At 37.2% G+C, this 19,032-nt stretch overlaps 1 protein-coding gene across 11 annotated transcripts in view; it reads right to left on the bottom strand.

The window, feature by feature from the left end:
* KAT6B (lysine acetyltransferase 6B) overlaps positions 1–19,032 on the bottom strand; it is a 199,370-nt gene that overhangs the window by 38,388 nt on the left and 141,950 nt on the right. For 4 of the 11 annotated variants that reach the window (XM_064374337.1, XM_064374339.1, XM_064374340.1 and 1 more), the window contains 9 exons: positions 18,650–18,765; positions 18,325–18,406; positions 15,767–15,899; positions 12,956–13,011; positions 10,957–11,078; positions 9,071–9,186; positions 6,580–6,721; positions 3,260–3,421; positions 12–105 (listed from right to left, as the gene is read on the bottom strand). In XM_064374337.1, the coding sequence (XP_064230407.1) occupies positions 12–105; positions 3,260–3,421; positions 6,580–6,721; positions 9,071–9,186; positions 10,957–11,078; positions 12,956–13,011; positions 15,767–15,899; positions 18,325–18,406; positions 18,650–18,765 (1,023 nt within the window). Of the gene's footprint in view, positions 1–11; positions 106–3,259; positions 3,422–6,579; positions 6,722–9,070; positions 9,187–10,956; positions 11,079–12,079; positions 13,012–15,766; positions 15,900–18,324; positions 18,407–18,649; positions 18,766–19,032 lie in introns of all 11 variants that reach the window. The other 7 variants (XM_064374331.1, XM_064374334.1, XM_064374332.1 and 4 more) reach the window with 5 other exon arrangements.

The following is a 19,032-nucleotide window of genomic DNA, read 5'->3' as shown; positions in this document are numbered from 1 at the left end:
ACTTCACTTACTGAAATCAATGAGAAACCGTCCAAATCCTTGCCTTTGGTGCTGGGGCATGATCATTATGCAGGAGACATTATACTTCTGCTGGCAAAGCTTTTCCTGAGGGAAGGAGAAACAGATCGAGTATGTCAGAGCCCTGCTGAAGTGGGCAATTCCCTGCACCTGCCACTGTCCTTGTAAAACTGTCCACTAAAGAAAGCCAGTGGTCAGGATCAAGCAGAAAAATCCTACTATATTAATCAATTAAACTATCAACTAACAATAAACCATTGACTCTGGGCATGCCTCTCAACTACATCTTTATTCTTGAAAGTTAGTGCCATAAAATATGAATAAAGAATCCAAGGAAATATAAACCAAATAAAACAGAATACAGATAGAATAAAAGAAATGTTTTTTTTTGCTCAAACAACTTCAGAGACAGAGAAAATAACATCCCAGTGGAGTAAGTCAGGATTTAGCCAGCTATCTTGCTAAATATAATAATAATCTACAACTCTGCAACAGCAATCTGTCTTTTGCCTTTGGGAAAATGCCCCAGTGAAACTAAAACAGTATCTGCGTGGGTAGATGTGCACAAATATATTTCTCCTATGAATAAAAAGTCAATGTAAAAAGCTAGAAAAATAATTAATTTCCATTTCAAACCAGGAAAACAAAATGAAACAAAAAGACAACAAGAAGAAACCCCAAAGCCTCCAAACAAAAGGTTAGACCAAAATATTACCAATAGTCTGAAATCAGGAGGAAGACTGGGTAGCACATGGTAAGAAACAGCTCTTACAGTTAAAGAAGAATTTGCAGCTTTCATGGGAGGTGGCATCAGAGCAGCAATTTTTTATTCAGAGTACACAGAAGTTGCCAAAACCTACACAGAGATCTGGAAAAGGCTTTTGAGGTCATGGATGCTCTGGCCAAATATAAACCACAAATAAGATTGACCACAAATGGTACCAACCACACCAAAGAATTACTTCAGAACACCCAGATCTTTAATGAACCAATTTGAAAGATCACAGGAGATGGTTGTGGAAAAAACCCTACAGGGCAGAATTGAAGATTTCTTTGTGAAAAAGATGTACTCCCAACTTTTTTGCACATTTGTAGCTGTCTATGGAGCCTCTAAAAAATGAGGAGGAAGCAATGTGTGTCAGTTTTCCTAAGAAGATGAATTGTCCATCACTGGATGTGCACATCAATGGCAAAGGTTCAAGTAAGTCGTCTGTTTTGCAAAGTTAGACAAATGGGTCACTCTCTCTAAAAAGAAATGTACTCTGGGTTAAGAGAATTCATCCTTGATGCCGTTCCTTTCTTTGTCCAGAACCACTTCCACCTTTCGGAGTTTTTTAAGATCCAATATGTAGTGATTCTTCTTCTCCCACCCCGCAACTTAACATGTTACTACAGCTAAATTCTAAGCTATGGATAAAATAACTGCTCCATCTTTCCTTTCTGTTTAGAGCCATCTACTACGTGCTTGGAAAGTCATATGCATGTAACAATTTGCACTGAACCTTTCTAGGTCATTCCGGCCCTTCTCTGGCTATCCTTGAACTGTCATTCTAATAACCTCTAGAATTTGGTTCAAGAATAGCCCCAAAGGGTCAGAGTCCTCCAGATTCCAATTGACACAAGAATAAGGTTTAATTTCATCTAGTCGTTTAACATGGTTATTTTTTAGATTAATTTTTGTTTCACTACACTGCCAAGGAATATTAGTATTCCAAAATAGTAGGAAATGACAGCAGCTGCTGCCATGCTATAGAAGAAGCTGTGACAAAATGAGAAAAGTTGAGCTAGTTCTGAGTAAAATGTTGGGTACCCTGGGAGGAAGAGAGGCAGAAATTCAAACTTCAAGAATCACCAGCAACTCTACACATGACTGCTACTCAGCGGCCAACACAAGACTCAGGAGCAGGATGGTCAGAGCAGCACAAGCAAGGCAGGCACCGGTAAGCCTATGTTTAAACCCACAGACACCGAAAGAAACACCATTTTCTAACAGGAAGGATGCAATCATTATTCTTTTTAAGTCTTTGGAGAAAAATGATCTTGACAAACCTACATAAAAGGTAAGGTGTTTTATTTATTAATCATATAAATAGATTTCCTATTGATTGTTTTATTCAGTGTTAATTCTCTATCATCTTTTGAATTTGTAATGTGCAAATTAACTTTCTTCTTTTTCACTGTAAAGCTTTGCCAAATATGTGGATTAAAACACTGAGGCAGTTTTCCATGAATGCTGTTACTTATTTTTGCTTATGATCTTTGGGGTTGATTCTTAAATTCAGGACAGCTATAGTTTGCAAGTACCTTCAGATATATTCTATCTTTTGAACCTCTATGAAAATGGCACTTTTATAAAGCATACCATTTACATTGTGAAAGAGCAGATTCATTAAAATTCACATATCACCTAATATAAAAAGTATATCATAAAATAAATAAAATATAGAGTTTGGACCTTCTGCCTAAAAGTTTCATAATTATTGTCTCTATTTAGGTACCATTCTGGTACATTTAACTACTCCCCAGGAGCCTCAGAAAAGTTAAGGTCATTACCTGGTGAACATCTCCAAAATCAGTTTTCCTTTATTGCAAAGGAGTTATTGTTTCTCAGAAGCCTTTGAGCAGAATAATGTGAGTGAACTGCTCTGAACCAGTGAAAAGGACAAGCTATATCCCCTCAGTATGTGGATGTTATTCCAACTCTAACAGGTAGAAATACTTAAGCTTTCTAAAGGTGAGATTGCTTTAGAACTTAAAACCATAGCACAGAGAATAAGAGACAAAAGTGTAAAATCAGTCATTTTATCATCTTGACTATCCAAATGCCAATGTCCTAACTCACTGAGACACTGCTGACCACACAGGGAAGGCAACAAGGAGAAAGGAGAATTCTCTCTTCAATGCTACGTACATTAAACTGAAACCTTCATGTTGACACCACTTAAAGGGAAAACAGAAATAAGTTTAATACTGAAAAAATCAAAGATGCTAAGTTGTCCACAAGGCAGCAGTTATAATGTCATCAAGACGGCACACAGTGTTGCGGTCCTCTACACACTTACTAGGCACCATGTTTTTTGTTTTCATCTTTTAAAATGAGCTCTGAACAAGAACCTGAGCTTTTCAAAAACACATGTCACTTGTTCAAATTATAGTCATGAAAAAGTCCTGTTCCAAGAATTGGGCTCTACCAAAAACATTTTGAAAAAGAAAATGAAGGTCATGCTGGCTCTTGTTTTACCTTAGAGAAGTATCCAACCAGATGACAGCCCTTTTCATCATTTTTTGTAAGGACATAAAAAAGGAATGGCTCGACATCATAATACAACGTTTTGTGGTCCAGGAAGAGCTTGGCTAACAAGCAAAGGTTTTGGCAATAAATTTTGCTCATATTCCCATCAACCTAGCAAAAAGAAACAGACAACATTATTTAACATAAAAATACTGCTCCATATAAAATTGTTTCTTCTATATGGTATTTCAGAAAGTACATTAATTTTATTTCCAAATCCTAAACTGAGAGATTAAAACACTCTATTAAGCAAGTACAGCTTTAACCAGAAAACAGCTGTCACTGGCAAATCAGAATTCCACATTTTCTCTTAAATTAGGGTACATTTAAGATAGTTTAAATTTCTCTTTCTGCTACCAAAGGAGGGCCAAACTACTAGCAAAGAAGTAATTTTTACTTGTAGTTTATTCTTAGTTAAAAATGATTAGGCATGTCCTCTCTCTTTACTTGAACCAAATAAATCGGTATTAAGGAAATATAAACGATCAAAATACTTCTCAAGTAAGTTAAACTTTATGTTGTTTCAAAAGGGCTTCACATAAAACTAAAATAAATGAACTGTATTATTCTGATTCCCCACAAGTGTGGATTAGCAAAGAGGTTTCCATTTTGGTTTTATCCCAAGCATCATTTTAAATATAATTGGAAAAGATAAAATATCTATGTTGGGAATACTTACAGAGAAAGTGATATGAATTTCAACCTACAATAAGCACCATGATTACAGTCTACTTCTCTTCAAAATAAAAGAATCAAGCTGTGATACTGATGGCTATAGACAGGAGGCTAGGTACAGATGCCAATTTCTTTGATCAAATGTAGTTACTTGTTGAAAACAGAAAACACAGCAGATTCAAGAAGAATTTCCCTAGCACTTTTCTTAAGGGAAATGGGTATTTGCTAACCAGGGCTCTTAAACAATGAACTTGACCATTCTCAGGTCTGCTGTGGACCATACAGGTTCTCATCTTGCACAAATTATTTTTAGATTTCATATAACTATTTCCCTTGGATGAAACCTAGGTCCCATACATGGCAACGCAATAAAATATGGGCAATGGGCACAGAGGATACAAGTCTCCCTTTAATTAAAGGAAGTTTTCATGTATTTGAGAGTATGGTCCTTTTGGAAATGGCAGTAATATTACAAAAAGGAAAGATGGAGATACACGTATCTGTAAACCAGAAAAATAAAGAGGTGACAGTGCGGAAGAAAATTCTGATCAGCTGTGAAAGGTGTAAGAGGAATACATAAATAGAAGACAGGAAAATCATAATCTGTGATTATTCTTCATTTATTTTATAAGCTTTTTAGGAAACTGCTGGGAGAAAAGTTGCCCAAATGTTATACTCTATTAACTCAGATTCTAGAATAGGGACCTTGGTACTTATCAAATCCAACTCCTTATTTGTATAAGCAAATTTTACATCCATGCTTCTGATGCTTCCCCTCTCATCTCTGTATGGTCCAAAAGCGCCTGCCCTGAAAGAACAACCCATTCTTACCAGCCTAACCAGACTGATTCCTTGCCCCTGAGAAGATGTTCCATGGATTTATGAGAGCTTCAATCCCAATGCTGACTCACGCTGATTTATTAAATAATTACTTAAGGCCAACAATGTGTTTTGAGCTTTGAGAAACAATGTTTTGGTTGGAAGAAAAGATTTAAGGCATCAAGGAAGGAGCCAATAGGAAAGCTGAACTTCTGACATTAGCTCTGTCACCTCAGCTGGCTGGGGCTGGCGGGGTAGCATAATCAACAGGAAGGTCAGGCAACGTGTATTCAGCCTTCCCTCTAGCCCACTGGTTCTTCCTGGGGGTGATTCTGCCCCCCAGGGCATGTTTGGCTATGTCTGGAGACAATTTTGGTTGGTATAACTGGAGGGGCCGGTGGTGCTACTGGCATCCAATGAGTAGAGGCCAGAGATGCTGCTAAACATCCGACGCTGTATAGCACAGCGCCTACAACAAAGAACTCTACAGCTTAAAATGTCAATAGTGCCCAGATTGAGAAACCCTATGCCTAGCATTTAGTAAGAACTAATATATCACCTAACCATCCCAGCAACAATACCCTGCTTCCTCCAAGCTTGCCAAAAGAGCCTGATAGAAAAGAGGAGGCTTTTAAAAAACATTGTAAGACACAACTGGAGTTTCCTGTGTTCTCTGATCAGTCTTGGGGAAAAACTAGTGGGCACAAACCTGTCTGAGAAGGAGCCTGGTCCATGTGAGAAACCTACAACCTTCCCTTTATGTAATATGACGGCAAGAAACTGCAGGCCAGAAATAAAGAGAACTGTAAGGCAGAATAGTAAATCTTAGCCTGAACAATTCAGAAAAAGAGAATCCAGAAGTGAAAACTATATTTCAGAGAAAGAAGACATCATATCTGCTGTACAAGGCAGGCTTGTTCCGAGCACCCAGGAATGAGCATCAATGCACACCAAAATGGGTCACAGAGGAGAAAACGCAGTAGACAATAGAAGGGTACAAGTGGAGGGAAGAGCATGAAGGAGAGAAGTGAAAAGTCCTGCAAACAGACAATAACGTGGAAGAAAGGCATGGTCTCCTCAAGGTGGAACTGACACAGCTGAACTGAATCCCTCAAACTGACAACAGATACATAATTAAACAATGCAACTATATAGAGGCAGAGGCCTGCTACTAAATCAATTCTGGAAATACAAAATGTCTTCAAGAAACCCACAATGACAGACATATGGCCACAAGGGGTTCCTGTGAACAGCAGAGTTCTTCAGGGGTGGCCATCTACCCAGATGGGGGGAGAGTTCCAACATCTGCTAGGGTCTCACCAAAAGGATTATCCATCCTGCCAAGAAGTGGATGGAAACACAGGTGGTTGTGTATTGAGGAGATATGTACAGCTGCTCAATTCCCTGGAAGAGTGAGCACCTGCCAGACATTGGCTGGAGCTGCTGAACAAAGCTCATTTCTCCTGCCAAAGAAAGTGGAATTTACAAAGAGCTGAGGAGATCATAAATTCACTGGTGAATATATCTGGTGTAGACAGGGATTTGGGGGAAGACAAAAATGTTAATGTGATGAAGTAGGGATCCTTCATCAATCTAAATGGTTGCTTAATATGGTTAGATAAACATTCCAAAACATGGAGATGTTTAAAGGGCAGTCTGAATTTCACTGTCAAAATTAAATACACTTTGCACCTTCTAAACATAAATCAGCACATAGTCAACAATTAGGAGTACTAGACTTCAAAAAGCTGAATTTTTTGTTTATACTTGCTTACCTCAAATACTGAAAGGTCTTTCCTTCGGTAAATTTCATTTGCTGGAGGATGAAACCATCCGCACTTCTTTGAGTGTCTTAGCAAAATATTTTTACTTTTCATATATTTAAGACAGAATTCGCACAGGTAAAGCTTTGGTAATCTGTTAAAGTTTAAAAATCACAGAATCTATCAGATTGATTATACTGCTCGGAGGGGAAGATTAAATATTGTTCAATTTTCTCTAAGTCATAAAAAGGCCGGGTGCAGTGGCTCATGCCAGTAATCCCAGCACTTTGAGAGGCTGAGGTGGGTGGATCACCTAAGTTAGGAGTTTGAGACCAGCCTGGCCAATGTGGTGAAACCCCATCTCTAATAAAAATACAAAAATTAGCTGGCATGGTGGCACATGCCTGTGGTCCCAGCTATTTGGGAGGTGGAGGCAGGAGAACTGCTTGAGCCCAGGAGATGGAGGTTGCAGTGAATCGAGATCACATCACTGCACTACTCCAGCCTGGGCAACAGAGTGAGACACTGTCTCAAAAAAAAAAAAAAAAAAAACCAAGAAGAAGAAGAAAGCCAATAGTAAAGAGAGAATGTAAAAACAACCTTACATTATTTTTCAATATAATCCATATCCATAATATGTGCTGCCTTTACTTTGTGAACAAATCATTTGTTTCCTTTAAAATATCCTATGTAAAGAAAGGTTTACAGATGTGGAACCACCTCCCTAAAAATCAACTTAATAGGGATACTATCCTGTCAAGGGACCAAGCATATTTTTCTTAATTCCAGTTTACTATATTATTTCCAATTATATATGGTCAGTGGTAGAACTATAAAAATATTTTACTTAGAAGTGAATTTATTATTTTTAGACAATCTGCATACATATGAGGCAGAGAAGTCCTTGAACTTAGTTGTTACCATTTCCACTTCTGGAAGAGGTAACTTTAAAGTTATTATCATAGATCTATATATGGTCTAATGCAGTAAATGGCAGGGCTGAAAATCAAAAGACCTAATTTGTTTTCTAGCAATTCCACTGTCACTTTGAGTAAAAGACAAATACCTCTCTTCCCTGCTGACTTTTTCTCCACCTTAAAAATCAGAACGCTTTTTATTTCCATATCTTAATGAACATTGCTATTATTTACAAGAAAATGTTTAGAAGCACTTTCATGGTCTTTGGAATATAAGAATGAAAAAGGTTTTCGAGAGAGAGACACACAGATGAGAGTACTTTCAAAACTTGCACTTATGTACAAATTTTATTCAAAGCTTTCAGAGAACATGGTTTATGATTACTTATGCAAATTAAAGCTCACAGCCATTTTTTAAAAAATTGTTCAAGAACACACAACCAAATGGTATAAGCTAGGAGGAGAAACCCAAATTCTTGACTCTTACTTTGTCACTTAACTTTCTGAACAGGCTTCTCATTTTCTCCAGTTACAAATAAGATCTATTCTATAAGAAAATCAAGTTTATAATTACTGAAAACTTTGCAAACTAAAACACCTTTGAAGGCACTAGTAAGTACCCTGACGTACCTGATGGAAGAAATCTATTCTCAATGTACTCATTTTGGGATATATTCATTCATAGCTAATCTTATGTTTAAGACAAATGAAAACTCAGATCCCATTATTTTCTCTTCTTTTTATTTTTTATATTTTGAGACAGAGTCTCACTCTGTTGCTTGAGCTGGACTGCCGTGGCGCAATCTTGGCTCACTGAAACCTCCGCCTCCTGGGTTCAAGCGATTCTTGTGCCTCAGTCTCCTGAGTAGATGGGATTATAGGCATGCTACACCACACCTGGCTAATTTTTATATTTTTAGTAGAGATGGGGTTTCACCATGTTGGCTAGGCTGGTATCGAACATCTGACCTCAGGTGATCCACCTACCTCATCCTCCCAAATTGCTGAGATTACAGGAGTGAACCACTGTGCCTGGCCTTCTCTTCATTTTTAATAAGTCACAATGGATCTAAAAGTAAAGACTTAACGGAAGCGTCTCTAAAGACTACTCATTCCCACTGACTTTCTCCCATTTTTCCTTCTTTTGCTAAATTTCTATTAAAAACTTGAAAATAAAATGCCAGAAATCAGAGCTAAAACTAACAGGCCTAATTAAAAAATATAAAAGGCAACTAGAGAAGACAGTCTACCAAATAATTCACCATGGCAAATTTCTTTTTTTTTTTTTCTTATTTGGTTTCACACAAAACCAACATTTGCCCAATTAACCAAGAAAAGAAAGCACAATCTAGAAGCTAAATGGCAAAATGTATAATGCCTGTGTAACTAAGGAACACAAGGAATTTACAGAGAACAAGGAATACTATAAAAAGGTGCTGGCAAAAGCAGTAGTTTGGGAAGCAGTTAGCATTGACTATCAAAATTTATTTCCTAAATCATCTCTAATTCCTGCTTTAGAATCAATAATTTTCTTTTCTCACATATATGACATTAAAGATATACACCTGCCAAACTTATTCCATTACCTTGCATATTCCTGTGGGTAAGGCGAGGAGTACCAGGTTTGGATTTCGTATTTACCAAATTCAATCACAGAAGGGTACCGGCCACAGTCTTCCACCCCACTCTCACACTCTATTTTCTGGCAAATAGAAAGAAAAGAAAAATAATAATATATATACATCACTTACATTTTGGTTCTTTCACCAGTGATTATCAAAACTATCAAGACCAGAACACTAATCTTAATTGTGAATTTTCATGATTTTAAAATAACACTATCAACCCTTATAAAACAGGTTGAGCAAAAGTAATTGCCGTTTTTATAATTACTTTCAATGGCAAAAATCACAATTACTTTTTCACCAACCTAACATTACTTTTGTGTGAGATTCACAAAAAAACAAACAAATACCCTAAGAAACAATATAACAAAGGAAATAAGTATGGTATAAATACATACAAATGTTGGTAGAACTGGATTTAACAATCTATTGTAATATATTAGAAATTAGATGATTATAAGATGATGTGGCTGTTACACAGACTTACAGTTTCCTATTCCTCCACAAGGTAGTATTCATCAGAACTGTAATTAAATAATCAATTGTGAAATCTGAAGGTTAGCATTTGTCTCCTCTTACTTCCCTTATTTCCATATAGTAAGCCATATGAGGTTAAGAACGCTGCCTGCCAGATTCACTGTGGTATCCCTAGTGTCTAGTACAGTGCCTGACACAGAACAAGAATATTTCTTGAATGAAAAAGCCAGTTTTACCATGTTGGAATGAAAAAGCTTTAGAATTAGCAATATATTTCAGATAATGGCCTACTGTTCATATTTATACATGAATGTCAGAAGTAGGCCCAAGATAAAGGATAATACTTAAGGACTTCACATCTTTTTTTAAAAAGAGATGGCATCTTGCTGTGTTGCCCAGGCTGGAGTCAAGTGGCTATTCGAGGGCGCAATCCCACTACTGATTAGCACAGGAATTTTGACCTGCTCCGTTTCCAACCTGGGCCGGTTCAAGAGCTTTTAATCTTAATAACTGGGGGAAATTTAATATTTATCTTAGTCAAAGGAAAGCTGCTACAAGGCATCCTGGTAGGGGTGGACTGAGGGATGGAAATATCCAATAGCTCTAAAGGTAGAAACTGTCAGGAGTATTTAGCCCAACTGGCTGCTACTAAAAATAAAGTGTTAAGAGTCTACAGAAAACCCCTTCCCCACAAAACAGGAAGTGGGGCTGAGTAGGGAGTCTACCTGACCACACTGGCCAGAGAAACCAAATGCAGTCATTGACACAACAAATTCACAATTCATAACAGATTCATCTTTGAGAAGTCTGACAGCCTCATCTTTCAATATCTGGGTGGTAATAAGCAGAATTAAAGTGGAATCATTTAAAGAAATTACTGGACAGTGAAAATCAAACTGACTGCAACTGATCATGAAACACAATATTGTTTTCATCAATGCAAAAGAGCTAAAAATATGAGACATTTTTCATATGGCTGGCCATCTGTGTTGGAAGAAGCATCAATAAATTTAACAACGATGTTCTTCTTTTTGTTAATGATTTTAAATTGTTATTTTCTAAATTTAGGCAAAACTCATCGGAAATCTATTCCTTCACACCTAGAAATGTTTTCCAAAATCTGCCTGAACCAGTGCCACTCTATTTTATTTTGCGAGACCAGCTGAGCCCCTACCTACTTCTAAGAGTGGAGACAATTCTACAAAGTCTTTGCTTTTGAATGTACAGTCACTAAAAATGGGCAAGGTAACACCTGAAGAATCACAAAGGATGCTGAAAGGGATTCTCTATAAAATCAACCCAGTAATTCCATATTAATAGTTAGAAGTCACATTTTATACTTGCTACTATAATGTGGGATCCTTCCTTACCTCCCAAGAAAGTTCCTGGGCCTGCTTAAAAACATCCAAATCCTCTTCAGTAACGACATCCTTGTTTCCAATCACATTTACATCTGCACTTTCTTGTTTGATGTTTATTTTTATTTCAGTATCTGTCATTTAAAACCAGCAGAAAGTGTATTCACTAACTTGAATCATGAGTAACCACTATATATTACCAAAATGGCACCAAATTAGCATAGTGGGCAAATAGGGATTTTTTTTTTTTTAAGCTTTATAAGCTTTTACATCTAAGCACTGCTCATAGATCCAGCAGTATCCTTTCCCTGCTATACTCAAATTTTTATTTGAATTTATCACTTTTATCACTGTCATCTTTTTACAGCTTTAATAAATATATGAGGGAAAGTAAGAGCAATACACAGTGAAATCATATTTTTCAACCAAGATTAGAAGTTTTATCAATGTCTAGTTATAGCATTCCCATTATCAGTTTTGAGATAATAAATTCTACTACTTTGTCCAAATGACACATTTTTTATTTTTTGTTTGATCAAGGGTAGCAAATGTAATGGGCCAATTTGTTCAATGATATTATGAAATCCGTTTTCTCCCTAAGGTGGATACACACACAGACACACGCACATCCAAAAGCACACATCACAGAGTCACAGATCAGGCTTTGCTGAGACGGAAGCAGGATGAACTTTGTCATGAGAAAGCAATGGAGCAGAGGGAAGTGAAGAGCTGAAACACCCCCTTTGGAAGCACTGACAGTACACGACCAAACAGCGCTGTGGCTGCAGAGGCGACATGGGGGAGAGCATGGCAGAAGCATGGCAGTGGCTACTCATGCGGGACTACAAAGCCATAAGCAACGCTATGGAGGCATCTGGGGGGTCCTAGTGTCACTACGAATGGAAATAAATAATAAAAGGTGGGAGAGTATTAGTTGGAAAAACAACATTTTGGAGGTTTAGTCAGCATTAGAAAAAGGTCAAAGTTTCACTGCTTCTGTATGAAAGTGAAGTGAGAACAGGAGAAATAGCTAAGACCTATGTGACAAATAGGAATTGATTGGTTGATTTTTTTTCGGGGTTGGGGAGAAAGGGACGGGACGCAGGTTTGGTTGGAGCTTTGACCTTTTGCTTACCATCATCCTGATCAGGTTTAATCCTTCCGTCTGTCAAGCTCCCCTTCCCTGGTGAGGGGGTCCCCATCTGAGGGGTCACTTTATATTTTAATCTGCCTAGCATCCTGTGCTTTTTAAGGAAAGTTGTTCGCTTGAAGTGAGCAATTGCTTTAAAAATACGTCCTCTAGCCATCCCCCAGCTAGAGGAGGAGGAGTGAGAAATAAACCGACTTCTAATATCTCTTTTGCCAAAGAAGTGGGCTTTAGATTTTGCTGTGGAAGATAATTCAGTTTTACGACGCATACGTTTGGGTGGTGCATAACTTGGGTGTCCCTTTTTGCGAGACTGTCCCTGAGTGGTATAGATATGAGAAAGCCCATCAAAGAGTGCCTTCAGCTGGCTGTTAGTGGTAAGGCTGCTCAGAGAGGGCACACTGCACTGGCTGGAAGAACTCTGGGGAGAGGGAGAAGAAGTGGCCGTGCTGGACTTTTGTGAACTGGGGCTCTGACCAGAGATGGGGGTTGGGGGTGGAAGTGAAGAAGGTGGAGGTTTTAGCTTTTGTGTGGTACCTGTAGCCAACACATGAGAAGTGCATGACTGTTTCTGAGAGACCTTTTTCCTTGGACGATAGTGCTTTGAAAAGTCTATTATTTCACCTCGTGATCTGCGACCATCAGGTGATGGTGTAAAAAACTTAGTAAGGCCATCAATGAGCCCTTTGGTTTTCTTGTTAACTTTAAGTGTAGAGGCAGAAATGTAGGTGGAGGTGGTGGTGAGTTTGGTGGTGGCACCAGGCCGAGTGGGGTCTGTAACAGCCAATCTGCTGCTTGAGTCCTTCCCAGATGCAGCATGACCAGATGAAGGTGTGGTACAGACTTTAGTCTTTTGACCCCTACCAGGTGACCCCCTTCCTGTGAATGCATTCATGGATCCTTCATCACTGGTTACAGACCTAGGCAGAAATTTAGAGAATAGTATCAGCATTTAATAAATAGAATTATAAAGGTATCTAAAAACAAATTTATTGCAACTAGATGCATTCAATGGGCTTAAACTTAAGAACTGTACTTTTTGTGTGTGCCACCACCTAAATGTTTCTCTGTTGGAAAGGCAGCAGCAACTGCATTTGCATGTCATGGTTCTTCCAGGGCCCATCCAACAGGTACTGGAAGAATCCATGTGGACCCGAGGGCAATATAAGCAAGAAAAGTGTTGAAGAGACTAAAAGAACACCCAATGCTTTCATTGTAATTAAATAAAAACAAGCTATGCTTTGGTGTTGTCACAAGTAGTTATGATTTCCTGAAATGTCTTTTTTTAAAAGTATTAGGAGGAAATAAGTCATATGTGTTATCCAGAAGCAAAAGAAGAAGCTTATCTCATCTCTAGTGAAAAGTAATTTTTAATTCAATTTATAAACTTATATAAATAGAGTTTGGATATGGCCATAAATCTGTAATTTTTTTAAGAAAACATAAAAAGACACCCTCTTCTTCTCAGCAGTTTGTGCTTAGGATGGTAAGATAACCAATAATACTCTCTTAGGAGAGAAGACAATTAACTACAGCATAAAATATTGCTGAAAAAAGGACAACAATAGCAAAAAACTGAAGAAATGATTAAAGAAAAGCTACAGCGGGTCAGACATGACATGGAGAGTCTGGTGAAGAAGCGGCACATTTACCATGGTCATTATCAGACACTTGGCGTCGGAATCTTTATACCTTGGTTCTGCCCATCCTGTTGTGTAGTCAACAGAAACTAGAGGTCACTCACTAACACAGCTGCTGACATGAACAGCAGCCGACTGCCTTCACCTCAGGCTAGGGTTTGCAAAGCTACCCATTTTGTAGCAGAATTTTATATAATAGAGAAACATTTGCAGATGAATTATGACAGTGCTGGGGCCCAAGAATGTGCTTTCAAATGATCAATTCAGCTGAAGGCGAATAATGAAGAAATGAAAGCCTTAAAGAGATACAATACTGAATTATAAAAATATCTTAAGTAATTACAAATAGAAGAGCACATTTTAGTGGTCATCTTGTATACAAAGATTTAATGACCGAATTTCAGCTGTTGGCTGAAGGGGGAGGTAGGTGCAGCTACCACGCTCCTCTGAGGTGGCTGTATCGCCAGGGACTCTGCCTGGCACCACCAATTCAGTCAAGTCAGGTGAACACTGGAGATCTCTAGTGACACTAGAGACACAGCAAGAGTCACCAACAAAGAACTCATCCAGGCTAAAATGTTTCACATCAGAACGCTGCATTTGGACTGTATCTGGAATCGATTGCCCAGAAAGGATAATATGCTTATAAAGCATGTAAAAAGGAAAACTCCCTAGACTGTCTTAAAAATTCCTAAGCTCAAAGGACAATTTTGGACAAACAAAAAGTTAGGATTGGTGCCAGATGCAATTTTCAGCTGTGTCCTTTGTTTAGAAAGTTTATATCCTAATTTGGTGTTTTTAATTGGGCCCTGAGGATATGGTCCCATGTTGAGAACAATGCTTACACAGGATGAATGCAGTAAAAATGTAAAATTTCTACTTCAAATGATACTACTATGAAAGATTTATTCATATATATGTTTCATGTTTGCCTCTAGAAATTTTTTCAAAATCTATTGCAAACGTCTACTGGTTGAAGGGTTTTTGCAAAGTTTCATAGAAATCTCTAGAAAGGAGACTGCATTTCCTACTTCTTCTTAGGAGATAAAGGTGCAGGAAGATACTATTTTTCTGAGAGCAGGTAAGATAGTGAGAACTGCTTCAGAAAAAATTAGAGGAAAAGGAGTAAGCAAGGGAGTGAGATTCTTGGTGTCTGTTCAAGGTGTGTGCAGAGGATTTCTGCATCACAATGACCCTCTCACTAAGCCTGAAAAGATGGTGGTAGTCTGTTGGTAGAACTGCTACAGATACACAAGTCTACTGATTCCATTTGTAAACACCTTCATGCTGATAGATCTATACTCTACACAGGTTAAAATAAATTCATTTAACCTGTTTTCTCTACTTTTCCAACTAACTCCTGCTAAATGCTCTACTGGGCTTTAACGGCAATTATACAGCAACAGGATAGTGGAAATGGGGTTATCATAGCAGATTTCCAGGCCACTGCGAATATATTCTTTTATATATATATGTCTGCACACATGCAGTTGTCAAATGGTCCTGTCTAACTCTTCAGAGGCAAATGGTCAACTGCAGGTTTTTCAGAAGCTCCTATTTCATAAAAGAGATCTTAAAAAGTAGTAACGCTACATTACTATCAGAAGAGAGAGGTATTTTCCTAAAATGTTATTTGGAGTAACAAAAGAGATTTGCTAGAGACATGGACAAATCCCTCTCGTTTTAAAATTCCTATGAAAATATTTATATAATTAAGCTCTTCTAATGCTCAGCCAGTAATAAAGTAGGCTGAATGATTGTTTCCAATTCTTACATTCTGCTTCCATCCTGCTGCTTGAAAAATGTCACTTAGTATCACAGCTACTGCCAACAGAAGACCCCAAAATGCCAATGGTAATTAAAAATGTTATTTTGAAAAAACTTCCACAGCTTATGCAAAAAGGAGAAATATTTTTCATCCCTTGAGTTTGAAAAACTGATGCCAAAAAAACCCTAAAGAAATCTAAGAGAATAACAATCACCTATATTTTAAAGCAAAACATAACAGATTTCTTTTGATAAGATCTCAACCTACAACAATCGTTGCTTTAATTTATTTTTCGGTCGTCCAATGGGTTTTGCATATCGTCGTTTTATTTGTGCAGCCTTCTCATGAAGTAGTTTTCTTCCCTTTTTCTTTGGTCTGCAGACTTGGCAAATCCACATCCCTGAATTAATATATATATGAGAAAAACATTTTAATGTTTCATTTTAAGAGAAGATATTAAATATAAATTGCAGCTGTAATAAGCTACTCAAGGATGCCTGTATGCAGAACTTTACTCCAAAATGTGGGTCATTCCCTTTTGTCATTTTCCTCAGGAAGCCATCCCTAAAGGTCAATTTCCCTAGAGTGAAGGTGGTGAGGGCAGAGGCGGCCCCTCTCTCAGAACCCTTCCAGAAAATTCTTTTCAACACGTCACTAAGCCTCCCACCAACACATAAACCCACACATGAAAACTCGCCCCTGTAAGATATTGTATCTTATGACTTGAGGGAGACATTTTCAAATCAGTCCATTTTTGGAATTTCTAGAAGGAAAAAAAAAATTTGTCTTATCTCTTTCTGGAAATTTCCAACACTAAAAAAAATTATCTGTATAAAATATAATTTTAAAATTTAAACAAAAGTACTGAGTACTGCAGAACTACAATGATTAAAACTATACATCTAGCATAGGGAAATAAGTCAATGGATAAGCATGGAAAGACCAGAACAACCAAAGCCTATAGGAAAGTTTAGCATATCAAAAGGTCATATTTCAAATCAGTGGGGAAAGGATGAAATGATTCAATAAGTGGTGACAGAACAAACAGCTATCTATCTGGGAGAGGAATTATTTCCTAGCCTTTACAAAAATAAATTTTAGACAGATGAATATTATAATATGAAAAAATAAAATGTGACAAGTACCAGGAAAGATATGTGGATATTTATATAATCTAAGCATGACTGACATTTAAAACTGAAGCCATAAATAAAAAGATTCATGAATTTGACTACAAAAAGAAAAGAGAAGAGCTTCTGCAAATCAGGAAGAAAAAGGTAAAAATCCCAAGAGAAAAATGATTAATGGATAAAAAGAGGTACATTAGAAAAGATGATATACAAACAGCCAAGAATCAAACACAAGAAATGTTCAATCTGACCACAAAAAAATTATCAGACATCTTTCTATTATCAAACTGGTAAAATTTAAAAATAATGATGTATTTCATCAAATCTAAGGTACCATAGACTGTAAGACCCATCTGACTTCAAAGATACTAAAACATTAAAAAAAAAAAAAAAAAAAAAAACCTGTGTCTCAAACTCAAGAATATATAGTAATGGTGAGTACTGGTCACAATACAGGAAAATAGGTATCCTCATATACTGCTGGACAGTCTGCAAACTGATACAGCCTTTCATGTATCTAGCCTTTGATCCAACAGTTCCTCCCCTAGGAATTTATTTGAAGGAAATAATTGTGGTTGGAAAAAATTGGAAACATTTGTAATATCTACCCTAAGGGATGGGTTAAATAAATTATAGTTCATTTATACAGGGGGTTGGAAAATCAAATACCTCCAGGAAGGACCTAGATTGTATAATATATGTGACTGAAGCAAAATGGAACATAAGACAGCAGGAAGTAGTGAGATTGTGGCAAACTGGAGCATGCATGCACCACCCAGAGGACTCAGATTCAAACTTTAAAAAATGTCGTGCCAACAAAGCATTATCTGTGGCCCACAGTTGCCAGGTTTGTAATCCCTGCTCTATACTATGGAGTTCTACACACTTATTAAAAACTACGTTTAGGAGAATATTTAATGATGTAAGGGTGCTTTCAATCTATTAAGAGGGAAGAAAAAAGTATATTACAAAAACATGTATAGACTGTTCCATTTCTCTTCAAAGGGTATGTGAAGGCAGAGAAGGAATTTCCAATTCATTTTTATTTTTATTTTTATTCCTTTTTTTGTCTATCTGTACTTTCCAAATCTTCCACAATGTAAATTATGGATTTTATAATAAAAAGGCAAAGTTATTTAAAAATGTTTAATATATTGCAAAATGAGAGGGGAAAGGCTGAGCTCAGGTGACTTACACAATAAACGGAAGGAAATCCACATTCCATCAGACACAATCAGCTATAAGACCATTCAGATGCTTGTGTTCAAAATATCAACTAATGGCCAAGAAAATAGTGATAGCTTCCTGTCATAGGACTTTGGAGTCACTATCATCATCAAAAATATAAAATTTCTTAACCTCTAAACACTGTGCTGAATAATATGGAGAGTGCTCTAAATTTTTGACCTACATAATCTAATCTTATTTTAATAGGGAAATGGTTTGGAGAGAGAGATGGTCTTTTTCATCCCTGGGTCTGAATTAGGGCCTTTATTATATCATATATATGTGTTTTTTCCCCATACTTTTATACTCCTCTATTCACAACCTGTGCTAAACTCACAAGTATAGGGAAGATGGGAGGGGTTAAAAAGAAATGCTTAAAGAACCTGTATACCTCTGAGCTGTCAGACATCAGGACAAAGCTAACCAATATGTAATAAAATATATTTTTAATACAGTTTAAAAGTTCACCTTTTGGCATTCTGGAAAGTGGTGGGTCACAGCACTCCATATGGAATCCTCTATCACAGGAATCACAAAAAAGCATATTATCCTGTAATATAACATATTAGAGACTAATTGAGACTGAAACCAACTGTAAAAGGCCAGAAATTCTTCTGTTACTGGATTAACATGAATACAATATAATAAAGGTGCAGGAAGATCCCGGTTGCAGTTTGACATCATGTGATTTAAAACGTTAGAAAGAAAGTAGCCACACTCTATAAAAACAAAAACACCTTAACACTGGAAATGAGCGAGTTACCTGGAGGCGGATTACAGGAACCATACTTACTGCATTTCTGCCTTGGACTCTACAGGCACTGCATGTCTTGCATTCGATGCACTGCCACCTTAAGGCCTTTACATTTGTTGTTAATTCAGGACAAAATTTCAAACAGGATGGGTGTCCTATGAGAATAAAAAGCAAAGTGCTTGATGGGAATGATGCCTTTGACTTTTTTAAACTCCCATTCCCTAATATTTAATAGATAGCTGATGAGGCTAGCCAATGAACCTTAGGAACTTGAAAATGCCAACAGATCACAGAATCTGAATTACAGATTTTCCTTTCTGCCTTTTGCCCTTGCCTTCTCTCCCTGTATGTAACAAAATGACTGTACAAATGTTTTCCCTAAGAGAACTTTGGAAATTTATACCAATTCCAATCTCAAGCCT

This window comes from Aotus nancymaae, unplaced genomic scaffold (assembly GCF_030222135.1).
Source record: "Aotus nancymaae isolate 86718 unplaced genomic scaffold, 86718_ANA_hifiasm-v0.15.2.pri h1tg000010l, whole genome shotgun sequence".
NCBI classification, from domain to species: domain Eukaryota; kingdom Metazoa; phylum Chordata; class Mammalia; order Primates; family Aotidae; genus Aotus; species Aotus nancymaae.
The sequence above is the reverse complement of the archived record's forward strand: the minus strand, read 5'-3'. Positions and strand labels throughout refer to the sequence as shown.